The following is a 16,411-nucleotide window of genomic DNA, read 5'->3' as shown; positions in this document are numbered from 1 at the left end:
TCGCTGTCGATCGGGAATAATATGGACTCTGCTTGAGGATGAAATCTGTAGCTCATCACACCATAAGAGGTAATGTGCCTTTTGGTGGGAAGCTGGTAATTACCTACTTTGGTCGGAATGAAGCATTAGTCTTCGTCTACTAATCTACTAGCTATGGGCCCTTTTGTTATTTTGGTCTTTGGACAACTCTCACAGACGGTTTTATCGCTTGTGCAATACTTATCGATGTACCAAGCCTCTAAACCTTACCCTTACCTTATATTTCAAATGTAACACTCTCATACAAGTCAGCTTTGAATAATGCCATGTTAGGCGATCACTAACAAATTCAACTTATGGGAAAAGGGTTGGTAGGTATTAATTTCTTTGATTTTGGTATGCAGGTGACACTAATAAAAACATCACTTGACACGGTTTTATGTGTTTGAGATGCCTATAAAAGTAAAAGAAGTGACAGCATGGTGTCCTTGTCCAATAGATGAAACTGAAAGAATAATGAAATTGTTCCCGCGGGTTTATGGAAATTCCCGAGCGTTAGAATAATTATGTAGATACACCGTGTTTATACTGAGGAATAAGAAATATTATCTTTGAAACCAAAAGGTAAATGTAGTGGTCTGGTTTGTTTACCATTAGGATTAGGTTCGTTAACCACACCAAGATGTACGAGTAAGTCAATGCATTAGTAAGTTAACAAATCAAACCTAGGTAAAAAAATACCTCATTCTATGAAGAAGAATCTCAGGTTTCAAGTTGATAAATAATAAAAAAAAAATATAGCTTTTTTAATTGAACATGTTATTTATTTGATCGTGTTTGCTTTTCCACATACATATATGTGAAAATATGTAAAGAAGTGAGAATTTATTGTCGGTATAAACTAAGGTGGAGACGTTTTCTCAAATATTATAAGGATAGGTATATTGGTCGTAAATTCACTCTATCATAGTTTCATAATAAACGTAGATCACAAGTTAATAGTCTAGAAGTATATATATGACATCTTCTTCACCAAATCGTGTGATTTAGGTACCTAGATGTGGTGTTTCAAAGTTGTCTTATACCCACTGAGATGTTTATTTCTAGGTAGGTACCTCACTTCTAACTTTTTGTAATGTTCTTCAATATTGCCGGTATAGCTATAGGTGGGACAACATGCCAGAATTTAAGTTCATAACATGGCTAGGTATGCATGTAGTAGGCAAATTTACTATAGGTAATATGTTCAGATTCGGAAACATGTGTGAACACTTGAACAGTGACAATTATTTAGGTAGTATTAATGCTGAGTATATTTTTCAACAATTTCTCCACCTCGAAAAAGAATATTAGGTATCAGTAGATCTGTACAAAGGTCTCGTAAATACTGTCGAGCATCAGTTGCACTCAACACACTGATTCGACTTTTTAAACGGATACAAACGTCGCGATGACCATTTGACCACTGATAAAGTGCTGGCTTCCTGTTTATTGCATTATGCATTATCCAGTGTTATGGCAACTATAGGTAAGTACACGTATGTAACCTAATATGTTCAACTCCATCAGGATAAAATCCGCCCCGGGCGGGAATCGAACCCGCGGCCTAGCGCTTACAAGGCAGACGCACTACCAACTAAGCTAACTTTTCATAGGCTGGCTTAGTGTGTTTCTATTCTACCTTTAGTTTGACAAAAGTATAAAACGCCTGGAATTTGATGTAATTATGCAATGTGCTGTGTAAGCTATCATCGAAAGATCATACCCATCGAAAGGAATAAAATAATGATTTGGTGTTTACTTTTACGAATTATGTAATAAGAGGACCATTGAAACTAGGTACAATTTTACAGCCAAGAGGGTGTGAAAAAACATAGGATAAGGAAAGTAAAAAAGAAAACAAAAATAATATTGTATAAGATTAGTCAAATTTATTTTGCAATAATTTGTCGATAGTAAATTTTCTTTGTGACATTATTCATCTTGAAGTATAAAATAATATAATACCTACCTATACATAAACTTAACTTATATTGGAACAAAAGTGAAAGATTAAAGGATACAAGTTTCGAGATAATGCCGTACCTCTATCAAAGGAAAATATATCTGCATCGAATGACTCTTTTTGGACTGGGAAGAGTGGAAAGTGTTTACTGGATTTGATTCGGCTAGATATCAATGATATAACTGTTAATACACGAGCACGATTAATGAAACAAAAACCTACAGCCAAAATAATGCAAAAATAAATATAAGGTGGTTCTTACAGTTCATACGACTTGGATGGTAGGTACTGAAAATCTCATTTGATACGTTTAAATACTACTTTATATTGTTTATTTATACTTTATAAGTTATAACTTTAGAGTCAAGTTTAATGTCACACATTTGACTCAAAGTGACTACTAGGAAAGGGACATTCGACTTAGAAAATAAACATGTAAACTAAAACAAACAATGTTTATGTACCTAGAACATTCGAGAGCACATATGTTTCGGTTTATAATATTACAAACTAAAAGAGAAAAATCAGGAGACTACCTACTGTTTGGCATGCAACACCCGTTATCATGTTTTCAGCTATTGGTCTACCAGCTATCAGACATGTACGTCACGTGAAGTCATGAGGAGTCAGAAATATGTACCCGTTATCATGTTTTCAGCTATTGGTCTACCAGCTATCAGACATGTACGTCACGTGAAGTCATGAGGAGTCAGAAATATGTTTTTTTTTCCCATAATATCGTAGGTTACGTCACGTAACGTGATAGTAGTGTGGCTGTCCTGAACGAGATCACCTACAATATTATGGGAAAACTTTGAACTATATCTTTCTGACTCCCTATGAGCTCAAGTGACGTGACGTGATGGTGGTGTGAAGTGTTTTGGTGAAAACAAGAGTGTCCGACAATTTTTCGACTCAGTGATTGAATTACACTCAACCTTGTGAGCATAAGTGGCTGTCCTGAACGAGATCACCTACAATATTATGGGAAAACTTTGAACTACATCTTTCTGACTACCCATGACTTCAAATGACGTGACGTGATGGTGGTGTGTTTCTACCTTAAGTGTTTCGGTGAAAACAAGAGTGTCCGACAATTTTTCGACTCAGTGATTGACTTACACTCAACCTTGTGAGCATAGTCAAAAGCGAAACGACTTTCAAGTAATTTCCAGTAGTAGTGACACTGTAACGTGTGGTTGTAATGCATTGATGGCCAAAGAAAGTAACTCTAGTGAACCTGGTGTTTTGTTTCAGGTGATGAGATTCTCGCAATCAACGGTCAAGTCTGTCATGATTTAACACATCTAGAGGCAATTTCTCTCTTCAAGACCATCAAAAACGGCTCTATTTCCTTACACATTTGCAGACGATTGAAATCTAAAAAGACGTAAGTAGGTGACAAATTATGGCACTTAAATTGACATACCTACTTGGAGACAGTGGGGTATGCCGCGGGGGTGGGTTATACGCCAGTGCAGCAATATACCTACGAAAGATATTTACCAATAATCTGAAACATCTACAACCTAGTCAATCCTCTACAGAACTAGAAATTTCCAGTAGTAGTGACACTGTAACGTGTGGTTGTAATGCATTGATGGCCAAAGAAAGTAACTCTAGTGAACCTGGTGTTTTGTTTCAGGTGATGAGATTCTCGCAATCAACGGTCAAGTCTGTCATGATTTAACACATCTAGAGGCAATTTCTCTCTTCAAGACCATCAAAAACGGCTCTATTTCCTTACACATTTGCAGACGATTGAAATCTAAAAAGACGTAAGTAGGTGACAAATTATGGCACTTAAATTGACATACCTACTTGGAGACAGTGGGGTATGCCGCGGGGGTGGGTTATACGCCAGTGCAGCAATATACCTACGAAAGATATTTACCAATAATCTGAAACATCTACAACCTAGTCAATCCTCTACAGAACTAGAGGACCCCCAGCGAAACCTTGCGGGGGCCCCGAAGAAGTACTGATACATATAACAATTGACAGTGAAGACAATTGAGGAACTGATGGTTGAAAAAGCAGTAAAAAAAAGGCGAGTTGGTATGGAATTACGGATACTGATGAAATATGACGTTCCCCTTGACAATTTTTTGGAAAACAACATAATTAATAACTTTTTTTTTTAATTTGTTGTTCTCTATCCTCTGATTGCAGATCACTCAAAACCAGCAAATCCTGTGCTGATCTTGTGCAGGGACCTCAACCAGAAGATTAGTGAATGGTCCGATCTACGATTTCCTCAAATTTGTGCTCAAACCATATTTCTACTATGTGATATTTTAGTACTAAGTTGAAAAAAGAATTTTATTAAAAAATTATAATAAAGAAAAATGAAATTTATTGATTTATTTTGTGTTGTTTGTTCACTTTTAGTATTAGGTACATAGGTATATTAGGTACTTCAAATTTGAGAATTTAAAATATTTACTCCCTAGTGGCCATAGTTTTGGAACCGCGGAACATAAGGGGCTGAAAGCCCAAATTTTACGGTCTATTTCGAATTTGACACTAAATTTTGTCGTTCAAGCCCCTTATGTTCTGAAGCGGTTCACTATGGCCACTTCAGACTTTTATGGTTGGTTCCTAAAATGTGGTCAGAGAGTTGATTTTAGAACTTGCCTTTTTTTTATTTTTTTTTTTTACTGCTTGATGCATTGAATTTCTAAATAACAGGTGTTACTTTAGGCTCAGCGATTTGACTTTTTGAGCACTGGTTAAGTCGTTTTAATGTAAATAACAGGACTATAGACAAATAAGCATGTGAATAGTCAATCCTATGTGATTTTTAACGCCGAACCTCCGTGACCGAATAACACTAAACACTAGGCTTTTAAAGCGGATCTCCCACGTTCAGTTCCCGGCAGATTTTTTTTTTTATGTTCTGCGCTTGGAACTAAGGGAATGTAATGACATTAATGACTTTCTGTTCAAATCACCTTGCCATTTTTGCCTGATTTAAAACTGGCTCAATTCACCTCACTAGGTGCGCCGCCTAATAGTAGCAGCACGAAAACTAGGGTAGGCTAGATTGTTCAATACTTGTCTCTTAAAATAGAAACGCACTACGATCAAGTCTTGTGTGTTTCTATTCTACCTTTAGTTTGACAAAAGTATAAAACGCCTGGAATATGATGTAATTATGCAATGTGCTGTGTAAGCTATCATCGAAAGATCGAAACCCATCGAAAGTTAGGAATAAAATAATGGTTTTTACTTTTACGAATTATGTAATAAGAGGACCATTGAAACTAAGTACAACTTTACAGCCAAGAGGGTGTGAAAAAACATAAGATAAGGAAAGTAAAAAAGAAAACAAAAATAATATTGTATAAGATTAGTCAAATTTATTTTGCAATAATTTGTCGATAATAAATTTTCTTTGTGACATTATTCATCTTGAAGTATAAAATAATATAATACCTACCTATACATAAACTTAACTTATATTGGAACAAAAGTGAAAGATTAAAGGATACAAGTTTCGAGATAATGCCGTACCTCTATCAAAGGAAAATATATCTGCATCGAATGACTCTTTTTGGACTGGGAAGAGTGGAAAGTGTTTACTGGATTTGATTCGGCTAGATATCAATGATATAACTGTTAATACACGAGCACGATTAATGAAACAAAAACCTACAGCCAAAATAATGCAAAAATAAATATAAGGTGGTTCTTACAGTTCATACGACTTGGATGGTAGGTACTGAAAATCTCATTTGATACGTTTAAATACTACTTTATATTGTTTATTTATACTTTATAAGTTATAACTTTAGAGTCAAGTTTAATGTCACACATTTGACTCAAAGTGACTACTAGGAAAGGGACATTCGACTTAGAAAATAAACATGTAAACTAAAACAAACAATGTTTATGTACCTAGAACATTCGAGAGCACATATGTTTCGGTTTATAATATTACAAACTAAAAGAGAAAAATCAGGAGACTACCTACTGTTTGGCATGCAAAATGGGTTTTCCTATATGTTTCATTTAAAAACGGTAACTTAAATGTTTGTACAAAAATAATATAAAATAAATAGTAAACATAAATTAATAGTTAAGCATACGATAATAGATATACGTACAGACAACATGAAGAGATGACATTGAAAACAAGAAGGAAAGAGCTTGAAAAAGTGTACAAAGTATTCCAATGCTCGAAGAGGAATGTGAGAAAGAATTTGAAGAACTACGGTTTTCGAGTATTTTGTAAATGCGCTTAACTATAACTTGTTTGATATTGGGAAAAAATTGAAATAAAATAAATCATACAGCAAATAAACGAAAGAATAAATTAGTGCTTTCAGTAACTACAAATGAAAGACTATGATCAGTATGCACAGAGAATGATGCAATTTAGTTTCAGATCATGTAGGTAGACGAGATTTTCTTGATACGTATCAATTTTATTACTTCTTTATTTCCAGCAAAAATAAAATAATAAGAGGGTAGAAATTTGAAGAGCATAGTGCTACATCATCAATTAATTAAAAATTTAATATCTTGCGAAAGAGCAGCATTAGGTCAATTTGATAAGTGTATGTACTACGTATGCACACTAATATACATAACTATCAATCTATTCATTCAGAATTGGATAAGAAAGATATACATACGTAGTACGATAGGGTAAGATAAAAAATAATGTATTATGTGTGTCTTTAAAAAAAGTAAACTATAATAGTAAACAATATTAAAATAGTAAACTAAACTTCCATGCTCAGATACATAGGTATCGCGAGGTGTTAATTGGAAAGAATTCATTTTAATAGTCAAGGAAGTCAGACCTATGGTACCTTTCTTTCTCCTCGATTTATACAATAGTTTTAGACAAACGCCGACTTTCATTTCCAGATATTCAAGATGGTTTGCTAAGTATCAAAGTAATTATTTCATAATAAAAAAAACTTATATGATACAAAATATAAAAAAAAACTCCTTTCTACGCTATATGTACAATTTGATATGGGTAAGTATTAAATTTTACATGTAGATACATCATCATGATTCTCCTTGAAATCAGGCAAGAAATAAATAGAATATAATATGGCAAGATTATAGAAACCTTAGAATGTGAATGAGAAAAAAGAGTATTTTCACACGTTTTATCTAACAAAGCAGACGGTATAGTGGAAGAAAATGTAACACAGATACATCATCATGATTCTCCTTGAAATCAGGCAAGAAATAAATAGAATATAATATGGCAAGATTATAGAAACCTTAGAATGTGAATCAGAAAAAAGAGTATTTTCACATGTTTTATCTAACAAAGCAGACGGTATAGTGGAAGAAAATGTAACATCGAATACTGGTCATCAAGTGAAGAAGAAATCATGAATGACCAAAAATAAAATAAGGGATTTTAACCATTTTTGAAGGCAAAATTTCCAAAAATTGTGCTATATTGACAGCAGTATCTGTGCAATTATGTACGAGTAGCACAAAAAGACCTCCTTTTCCTTTCAGGTTGTTGTAAAAGTAAATTGTTTGTGCCAATACTTTTACAATACCTGCTACCTCCATTAAAAAGGAAATTTTTGAACACAAATAGTTAAACTATAAATTTAACATTTTCCCGATCGAAATGGTGATCTCAAACTATAAGGTTGAATTGCTGGAAATATGAACCTGGTAAATTGAGATTCAAATTATATCATGTAACGGAGATTCCAATGTTTATAACAAATACAAAACAGGTATAAAAATAATTTTAATTGTTTACAAACTGAATTTTCTTATTTTAAGAGGAAATATTTTTTGTTAAAATTTTGCTGCCCTAATCAAAAATCATCTTGTTCAATATCGATTATATGAGACTTCATAATTCATTATGAGTAAAAATTAGACAGAAATTGTTAAAATACACTCAATACAAAACAGGTATAAAAATAATTTTAATTGTTTACAAACTGAATTTTCTTATTTTAAGAGGAAATATTTTTTGTTAAAATTTTGCTACCCTAATCAAAAATCATCTTGTTCATATCGATTATATGAGACTTCATAATTTATTATGAGTAAAATTTAGACAGAAATTGTTAAAATACACTCATGAGTGTAGTATTACTCTTTCTTATCATCATTTTGCACAGGCTTAACAAGCCATATGCAATGCCCCTTGTTAATCTCGTCTTTATTTTTTAAAACATACACATTAGATTTTTTTAAACAAAGGCTTCACATGCATCAATTTTGTACAATTCGATGTACAAACATCTACAATACATAGTAAGGAACTGTACTTTTGATTAACAATATCATAAACATCTGAAAATTTTAACAAACAATATTTTCTGTACAAATAAATAATGGTTTAAAAACGGATAAGGGAAACAACTTCTCTACTTGTAAGTTAACAATAATTATTTTTTAAATGACATTGACAGTTCTGGATTGATTTGTAGCAAAACAATCTATTTGTATTAGGTGTGCTGTGACAAACGTAACAAAATTACTTCATCTAAAGGCGATATTCCATTTAAAAAAGCGGAAATACACGGTTCTGGCCGATGTAAAACATACTCGCACATCACTTGAAACTGTAATTTTTTTGGCAGAATTCGAAATATAGAGAGAAATTATTTAATGCCATTTAATCTCAAGAATATCTATCTAACCATGTACTTCCACTTTCATATTTTAATGGATCTGCTGACATTTATTTATTTTTCAAAATCACCACCTTAAAATGTAATTTTCGGGATGAAACCATAAGGGAAAAGATCAATAGACAAATATGTATAAAAGGTCAAACCAAATACTCCTTATATTCAACATAGTATGTATGAGGATATCCACGACACAGAATTAGACGGTAACTTCCTGTTTCGCTCACAAGCAGAGAAGCCAGGTGATCATCAGGGGGGTACATGCCTACCTGTAATGTGGAAATGAGTGTCTACCTTCAGCGACCAATACCAATACTGAAAAGCTGGTTCATAATCTTATATTATAAAAGCAAGATCCATTCACATTTCACACACTGATCGCTCTATCTCCAGAACCACAACACCTAGTTATCTCATATAGACCATAAAGCCGTATTTTATTATGTGACTTTTTTATAGTCAACATGGCTGAACCGATGAGATTTCGCTTTGAACGTCCACACTAGCTCCACAAAGCGGGATCTCATTGGTTCAGCCATGTTGACTAAAAAATAGTCACATAATAAAATACGGCTTAACTTGTCATTCGGCCGAAATATACTCCAACACACAAGGGCACGGTCAACAAGTGGTAACGCGCTTGCTGGCCATGCAGAAGGTCCCGGGTTCGATTCCCAGAGTCCACCAACAATTTGCACTCATACATATTTCGATTGCAAATATTTAAACGGGTTACTTTCTAATTTTCTCGTGTTAATCCAGCACCTAAGGGGGAAGTATTCTGTCTCTTATCGCCGATCTGGTGAGGGACATAGTAAGAAATGGACATGCTACGACACAGACCACACGAGTCTAATGTAGCAGTTGGATCTACGAAATAAAAACGGCGGTGAACATCTTGATTTCAATAGTTTATAAGAATAAATAACTTTCCCTTGCTTTCCCCGCCTTCCTTTGGTAAAGAATTAGCAAAGGTTGAGTGCGAAGTCCACTCCGGAAATTTGTAGTCAAAACCAAATATCAGCACAAAATAGTTTATAAGAATAAATAACTTTCCCTTGCTTTCCCCGCCTTCCTTTGGTAAAGAATTAGCAAAGGTTGAGTGCGAAGTCCACTCGTTAAATTTGTAGTCAAAACCAAATATCAGCACAAAGCAATCAGCAATCACCCTAGTTAAGGCTGTTTGAGAGGCTGACGAAAAACGCCGACCCCGTCTGTACACGGGAAAAGGTGAAGAAAAGGAAGAAGTTAAGAATAAATCACTTACCTGCCCGTCGTGGGTAGCGGCCATGCTATAGTACGACGTCAGGCAGGGGGGCCGCACACTAGGCAGACGTCACCTTGCGTTCCTTGTAGTAGACCTCTTCGGATTCCTTGTCTAATAGCAGGAGTACAATACCGCCAAACAGGAAGATGGAGGCGCCCCAGCCCACGCCGTACGCCCAACCGAATTCCCACACTTGCCGGTTGCCTGGAAATCAGAAGAAAGAGTTTTGTGAAAATCAAATTTTTACGAGTGGATGTCAGGCTGGAGGAAAATGTCTGGCTGGGGAAAGTTAAACAGGGAGTAGAATAGCTTGGTCTAACTGGGGGACCTTAAACAGGGCGTACCTATACCCTATACCAGCCTGCAATTTTCCTTGCTAAAGAAATAGCAAAAATTGAGTGCGAAGGACATCCACTCGTAAAAATTTGTAGCCAAAACCAAATGTCAGTCCAAAGCAATCACCCTAGTTAAGGCTGATTGAGAAGCTGACGAAAAACGCCGACCAGTACACGGGAAGAGGCGAAGAAACGTAAAAATTTGTAGCCAAAACCAAATGTCAGCCCAAAGCAATCACCCTAGTTAAGGCTGATTGAGAAGCTGACGAAAAACGCCGACCTGTACACGGGAAGAGGCGAAGAAAAAGAAGAAGAAGAAGAGCCAGAGGAAATACCTAGCTAACTCACATTTTTCGTAAAAATCACACCCCAATAAGCTACCAAACAGCTGTTATGAGTCCTGCAATTTTCCTTGCTAAAGAAATAGCAAAAATTGAGTGCGAAGGACATCCACTCGTAAAAATTTGTAGCCAAAACCAAATGTCAGCCCAAAGCAATCACCCTAGTTAAGGCTGATTGAGAAGCTGACGAAAAACGCCGACCAGTACACGGGAAGAGGCGAAGAAAAAGAAGAAGAGCCAGAGGAAATACCTAGCTAACTCACATTTTTCGTAAAAATCACACCCCAATAAGCTACCAAACAGCTGTTATGAATGATAGCACTGAAACAGAATTTTTACTTTCTATTACCATTAACAACATCTACAGGGAATCTACACAAGATAATGCGAATATTTTCACTAAGAGTACCTAAGTTATGTAAATATCAAGTTTGCTCACACGACAAGCGATCTTTTCATCTCTACTAAAATTTTCGCCAAACCTAATTTTCATCAACTAGAAAATAGTAAAAGGGACTAAACATTACCTTGATTTAACTCGAAGAAAAAGAACACTGGATATACAATTAAAGCTGTTAGAAGTGATAACACTGAAACAGAAGCAAGAACGGAGAAAGCCTGTTAGTCTATCAATCAAGTACAGAATTTATCATAGCTTTTTTTTTAATGATGATTTGTTATTTGATAGAGGGAACTGTAACAAGTCAACAACGAGGGTCTTGTTGTTCTGAAATGGAGGAGAGAAAAACAGGATAGGAGAAAGACAACCATTCTGGGAATGAACTTTACCCATTTAGGATAAAGTTCGCCCCGACCAGATATATATTTTTTAAATATAGTCGAACCTGTCTAGGTGGGAATCCAAGGGAGCGACAATTTTTTCCCACTTATCCAGGTTTCCAACCATTCTGGGAATGAACTTTACCCATTTAGGATAAAGTTCGCCCCGACCAGATATATATTTTTTAAATATAGTCGAACCTGTCTAAGTGGGAATCCAAGGGAGCGACAATTTTTTCCCACTTATCCAGGTTTCCCAGTTAAAAATTTTCCCTTAGAGAGGTTTCCATTTTCCTATTCCCACTTATAGAGGTAAATGTGAACACTGGTTTGAATATGCTATGCTTTCCTACAAATTTCCACTTACAGAGGTCCGCAGAAGGCTCCTGACCTAGGAAAATGGCAAACATTCCCACTTACAGAGGCTCCGGACCGAGTATCTAGAAAAAGTCATTCTCACTTATAGAGGCTCGATTTTCCCATTTAAACAGGTTTTTTTAACTAAAAAATGAAGGGGCCATGATTTTTTCCCCAGTCATCCAGGTTTCCCACTTAGACAGGTTCGACTGTAATTATTATTTGTACAACTCTATATAGGTTTTTTTTTTTATCGGTGCAGTACTTACAGGAGAGTACCATGAAGTACACGCCTCCCTTGTAGAATTTCCGCTTGGTCCGGTTGTCCTTACTTCGGATTCCAAGTCCTGTGAGGAGAGATGCTATCAGATCCATCACTAAAGTGACAATACACAAGATGGCGGCCACTCGAATGTAAGCTGAAAAGATGAAGAAAAAAAATTAGTGTCAGAAGTTAAGTAGGTACAAAAGAATAATAAACAATAAATTAAAAACCGTTGGTTTTTTTTCCAAGAGGTTTGATAGAGGGACCTTACCTGTTCTACGATAAAGTCCGCCCCAGGCGAGAATCGAACCCACGACCTGTATCTTCCAAGCTAAAGAGGCTCGCTCGTTTGGGTATTGCAGCAAAAATCAGTAGTTAAATTATGATAGTAAAGGAGTAGGTATTAGGTACATACTTTTTTCATTGATTTGGCCTTCCGACCATACAAATCCGCCCCAGGCGAGAATCGAACCCACGACCTGTATCTTCCAAGCTAAAGAGGCTCGCTCGTTTGGGTATTGCAGCAAAAATCAGTAGGTAAATTATGATAGTAAAGGAGTAGGTATTAGGTACATACTTTTTTCATTGATTTGGCCTTCCGACCATACAATTAGAGTGTGTTGGGTACTTACTTGAGTCTCTAGCAGGGTAACACGCAGCTCCGGTACCAAAGTGTTTCACATTGAACGGCAGTGGTGTGGGCGCGAATTCCGACACGCAATGTTCAAACAGACCCTGTCGCCAGCCAGCCGCCATGAGCCAATCCGTGGACATGAGTGACATGCACATGAGTACGATCACTAGCATGCCACAGATGAGGGCAATCACCTGCGAGTCAAAATCAACCAAATGAATCCCTGATGTCTGAACAAACCAATCAAATAAATCCCTAATTTCCAACCAAATGAATGCCTAATTTCCAACCAAATGAATCCCTAATTTCCAACCAAATGAATCCCTAATTTTCAACCAAATGATCTAGCAGGGTAACACGCAGCTCCGGTACCAAAGTGTTTCACATTGAACGGCAGTGGTGTGGGCGCGAATTCCGACACGCAATGTTCAAACAGACCCTGTCGCCAACCAGCCGCCATGAGCCAATCCGTGGACATGAGTGACATGCACATGAGTACGATCACTAGCATGCCACAGATGAGGGCAATCACCTGCGAGTCAAAATCAACCAAATGAATCCCTGATGTCTAAACAAACCAATCAAATAAATCCCTAATTTCCAACCAAATGAATGCCTAATTTCCAACCAAATGAATCCCTAATTTCCAAGCAAACCAAACCAATCCCTAATTTCCAAGCAAACCAACCAAATGAATCCCTAATTTGTACTTATTTTTCGATTGAAAATATTTCAACGGGTCTTGACGCAGCACCTAAATGGGAAGTACTGTGTCTCTTATCGCCCATCTGATGAGAGACATACTACTAGATGGCCATGCTACGAAACACTCATCTTGAAAAAATTGAAGAAAAAAAAAATCGTCAAGCGATCCTATGAATTCAGTTTAATATTAATAAGTAATAAGTTTTCTGATTTCAGTCCTTTTATAGGGGTCGATTGTTATCAATTTTTCGCCATTATACCGTTTGGGCTCAGGTATTCGATGGATGGGTGGGTAGGTAGGGGATTTCAGATTTGATATTTCATCACATAGGTAATAATAAGGTAATGACATTAATATCTTGAAAACAAAACAGATACACACCTGTGCAATATGATTAGAGCTTTCAGTCATATCGTTAGATGCAAAATACAAGCTATGAAGAAGACGGTCTATACTGCATCAATTCAATTTCAAACAAACCTAGCACCCTTGTTCGTATTGAACATTCGCTTCCACCAATGTATTACAAAATAACATAGGTGGTATTATTCGTCAAATGAAAAAATGTCTACACACTTGAGACAACCACAAAACCACAACTTTATCGCTACAAAAAACAAACCACATCAATAAATATTAAGTACCAGTACAAGTTCGAATTGAAAACATCTGCTAAACAAGAAATTAATAAATAAATAAAAAATCAAGTAGAAAAAACAACCAAGGAAAAATAAATGACTGGAGACAATTTCCTTTTTGTCCACGAAATTTCGTATGAAAATGAAATATGGCGGACTCAAAGAGGAAATACGTCAGGATCAATGATAAGAACTTTTCCTATCACAAGGCAAAACAATTACCGCACGCAACGAAAACGAAATGAACTTGTACGGAAATCTTTCTGTCCCTCGAATATAACGAGATACGGAGGGCGGAGGGCAACGGTACGCTGCTGAAATTACCGTGCTGTGTACAGACAAGTGACTTTCTGAAGGGACGAAGTTACGCCATGAATGTACGGAAAATTCCAGAACGAAAAAAAAGGATACAGGGAGGAAGAGATAAAGTCCGAGATAAAGTGGAAAAATCAAAGCGCATGAGGAAAACGCATGCGTACAAAGGGGCGAGACAAAGCCACCTCACTCACACCCTAATTCTAACCAGACTGTGGGTAGCGCATGAGGAAAACGCATGCGTACAAAGGGGCGAGACAAAGCCACCTCACTCACACCCTAATTCTAACCAGACTGTGGGTAAAAAAAGAGGTCACAGTTCACATCATCAACATGAGGGGGAAGGAGAGACGGAATCTAAGGGTGAGGGGCCGGGAGACGGAATGTAAGGGTGAGAGTGGGGGGGACGGAATGTAAGGGTGAGGGTGGGAAACACAGTAGGTGTGAGGATGTATGTAGCAAATGAGTCCCCAAACGGAAACTCTCTATCTGTAAATACAAATGATGTTTTTCCCTTTGGCTTTTTCATAACTTTCGAGCTTTTTATGTGGCTTGTCAGTATTACATCTACTTGCTGGATATTCCAATGAACGCTTGTAAGATGAGATAAGCAAAAATCCGATACCCGAACCCAAAATTATTACAAAATAAAATTCATGATAGGTGCAATTTTTTTTTTCTATAATGGGATTCGAAGCCGGGACCTTCTGTATGGCAAACAAGAGCGTTATCACTAGGTTAACCGGAAAATGTGTAACCGGAAGTGTGTAAGTAATGGAGGAGTTGCAATATAACGCGCTTGCTGGCCATGCAGAAGGTCCCGGGTTCGATTCCCAGAGTCCACCAACAATTTGCACTCATACATATTTCGATTGCAAATATTTAAACGGGTTACTTTCTAATTTTCTCGTGTTAATCCAGCACCTAAGGGGGAAGTATTCTGTCTCTTATCGCCGATCTGGTGAGGGACATAGTAAGAAATGGACATGCTACGACACAGACCACACGAGTCTAATGTGGCAGTTGGATCTACGAAATAAAAACGGCGGTGAACATCTTGATTTCAATAGTTTATGTTGTGAAAAATTCAAATCTGAGGTCAAAACTCCGAAAAAGTAACATTAAAAGGTCGAAAATTCAAGGTCGAAGAAAAAGAAAAATTCCGTTGGTCCTTTTTTTTTCCTGCTCTATGACTTTGAAACATCACCCAAGTAAGCTTTCATATTTTAATGGATCTGCTGACATTTATTTATTTTTCAAAATCACCACCTTAAAATGTAATTTTCGGGATGAAACCATAAGGGAAAAGATCAATAGACAAATATGTATAAAAGGTCAAACCAAATACTCCTTATATTCAACATAGTAAGTATGAGGATATCCACGACACAGAATACATAAGGGAAAAGATCAATAGACAAATATGTATAAAAGGTCAAACCAAATACTCCTTATATTCAACATAGTATGTATGAGGATATCCACGACACAGAATTAGACGGTAACTTCCTGTTTCGCTCACAAGCAGAGAAGCCAGGTGATCATCAGGGGGGTACATGCCTACCTGTAATGTGGAAATGAGTGTCTACCTTCAGCGACCAATACCAATACTGAAAAGCTGGTTCATAATCTTATATTATAAAAGCAAGATCCATTCACATTTCACACACTGATCGCTCTATCTCCAGAACCACAACAACTAGTTATCTCATATAGACCATAAAGCCGTATTTTATTATGTGACTTTTTTATAGTCAACATGGCTGAACCAATGAGATTTCGCTTTGGACGTCCACACTAGCTCCACAAAGCGGGATCTCATAGGTTCAGCCATGTTGACTAAAAAATAGTCACATAATAAAATACGGCTTAACTTGTCATTCGGCCGAAATATACTCCAACACACAAGGGCACGGTCAACAAGTGGTAACGCGCTTGCTGGCCATGCAGAAGGTCCCGGGTTCGATTCCCAGAGTCCACCAACAATTTGCACTCATACATATTTCGATTGCAAATATTTAAACGGGTTACTTTCTAAATTTCTCGTGTTAATCCAGCACCTAAGGGGGAAGTATTCTGTCTCTTATCGCCCATCTGGTGAGGGACATAGTAAGAAATGGACATGCTACGACACAGACCACACGAGTCTAATGT

At 36.6% G+C, this 16,411-nt stretch overlaps 2 protein-coding genes and 2 long non-coding RNA genes across 4 annotated transcripts in view; 2 read left to right on the top strand and 2 right to left on the bottom strand.

The window, feature by feature from the left end:
• The window catches only part of LOC103510431, a 33,800-nt gene extending 30,393 nt beyond the window's left edge, over positions 1-3,407 (top strand). Inside the window, exon 5 of the mRNA XM_026824482.1 lies at positions 3,242-3,407. Within this exon, the coding sequence (XP_026680283.1) occupies positions 3,242-3,378 (137 nt within the window). The 3' untranslated portion in view covers positions 3,379-3,407. The remainder of the gene's footprint in view (positions 1-3,241) is intronic.
• Positions 1,889-7,149, bottom strand: LOC113467949. Its single transcript, XR_003391854.1, has 2 exons — positions 5,957-7,149; positions 1,889-2,520 (listed from the first exon to the last, which is right to left on the bottom strand). It is a non-coding gene; the product is annotated as an uncharacterized LOC113467949 (long non-coding RNA).
• Positions 3,546-4,350, top strand: LOC113467948. Its single transcript, XR_003391853.1, has 2 exons — positions 3,546-3,762; positions 4,157-4,350. It is a non-coding gene; the product is annotated as an uncharacterized LOC113467948 (long non-coding RNA).
• A 1,151-nt stretch (positions 7,150-8,300) lies between the features above and the next one.
• Positions 8,301-16,411, bottom strand: part of LOC103510430 (transmembrane protein 47) — a 13,732-nt gene continuing 5,621 nt past the window's right edge. Inside the window, exons 3-7 of the mRNA XM_008475084.3 lie at positions 12,935-13,130; positions 11,969-12,118; positions 11,090-11,152; positions 9,887-10,090; positions 8,301-8,888 (exon numbers count right to left, since the gene is read on the bottom strand). Of these exons, the coding sequence (XP_008473306.1) occupies positions 9,945-10,090; positions 11,090-11,152; positions 11,969-12,118; positions 12,935-13,130 (555 nt within the window). The 3' untranslated portion in view covers positions 8,301-8,888; positions 9,887-9,944. The remainder of the gene's footprint in view (positions 8,889-9,886; positions 10,091-11,089; positions 11,153-11,968; positions 12,119-12,934; positions 13,131-16,411) is intronic.

The sequence above is a fragment of the Diaphorina citri genome, unplaced genomic scaffold (genome assembly GCF_000475195.1).
Source record: "Diaphorina citri unplaced genomic scaffold, Diaci psyllid genome assembly version 1.1 scaffold599, whole genome shotgun sequence".
NCBI classification, from domain to species: Eukaryota; Metazoa; Arthropoda; class Insecta; order Hemiptera; family Psyllidae; genus Diaphorina; species Diaphorina citri.
Note: the sequence above shows the minus strand (reverse complement) of the source record. Positions and strands in the feature narration are given on the sequence as shown.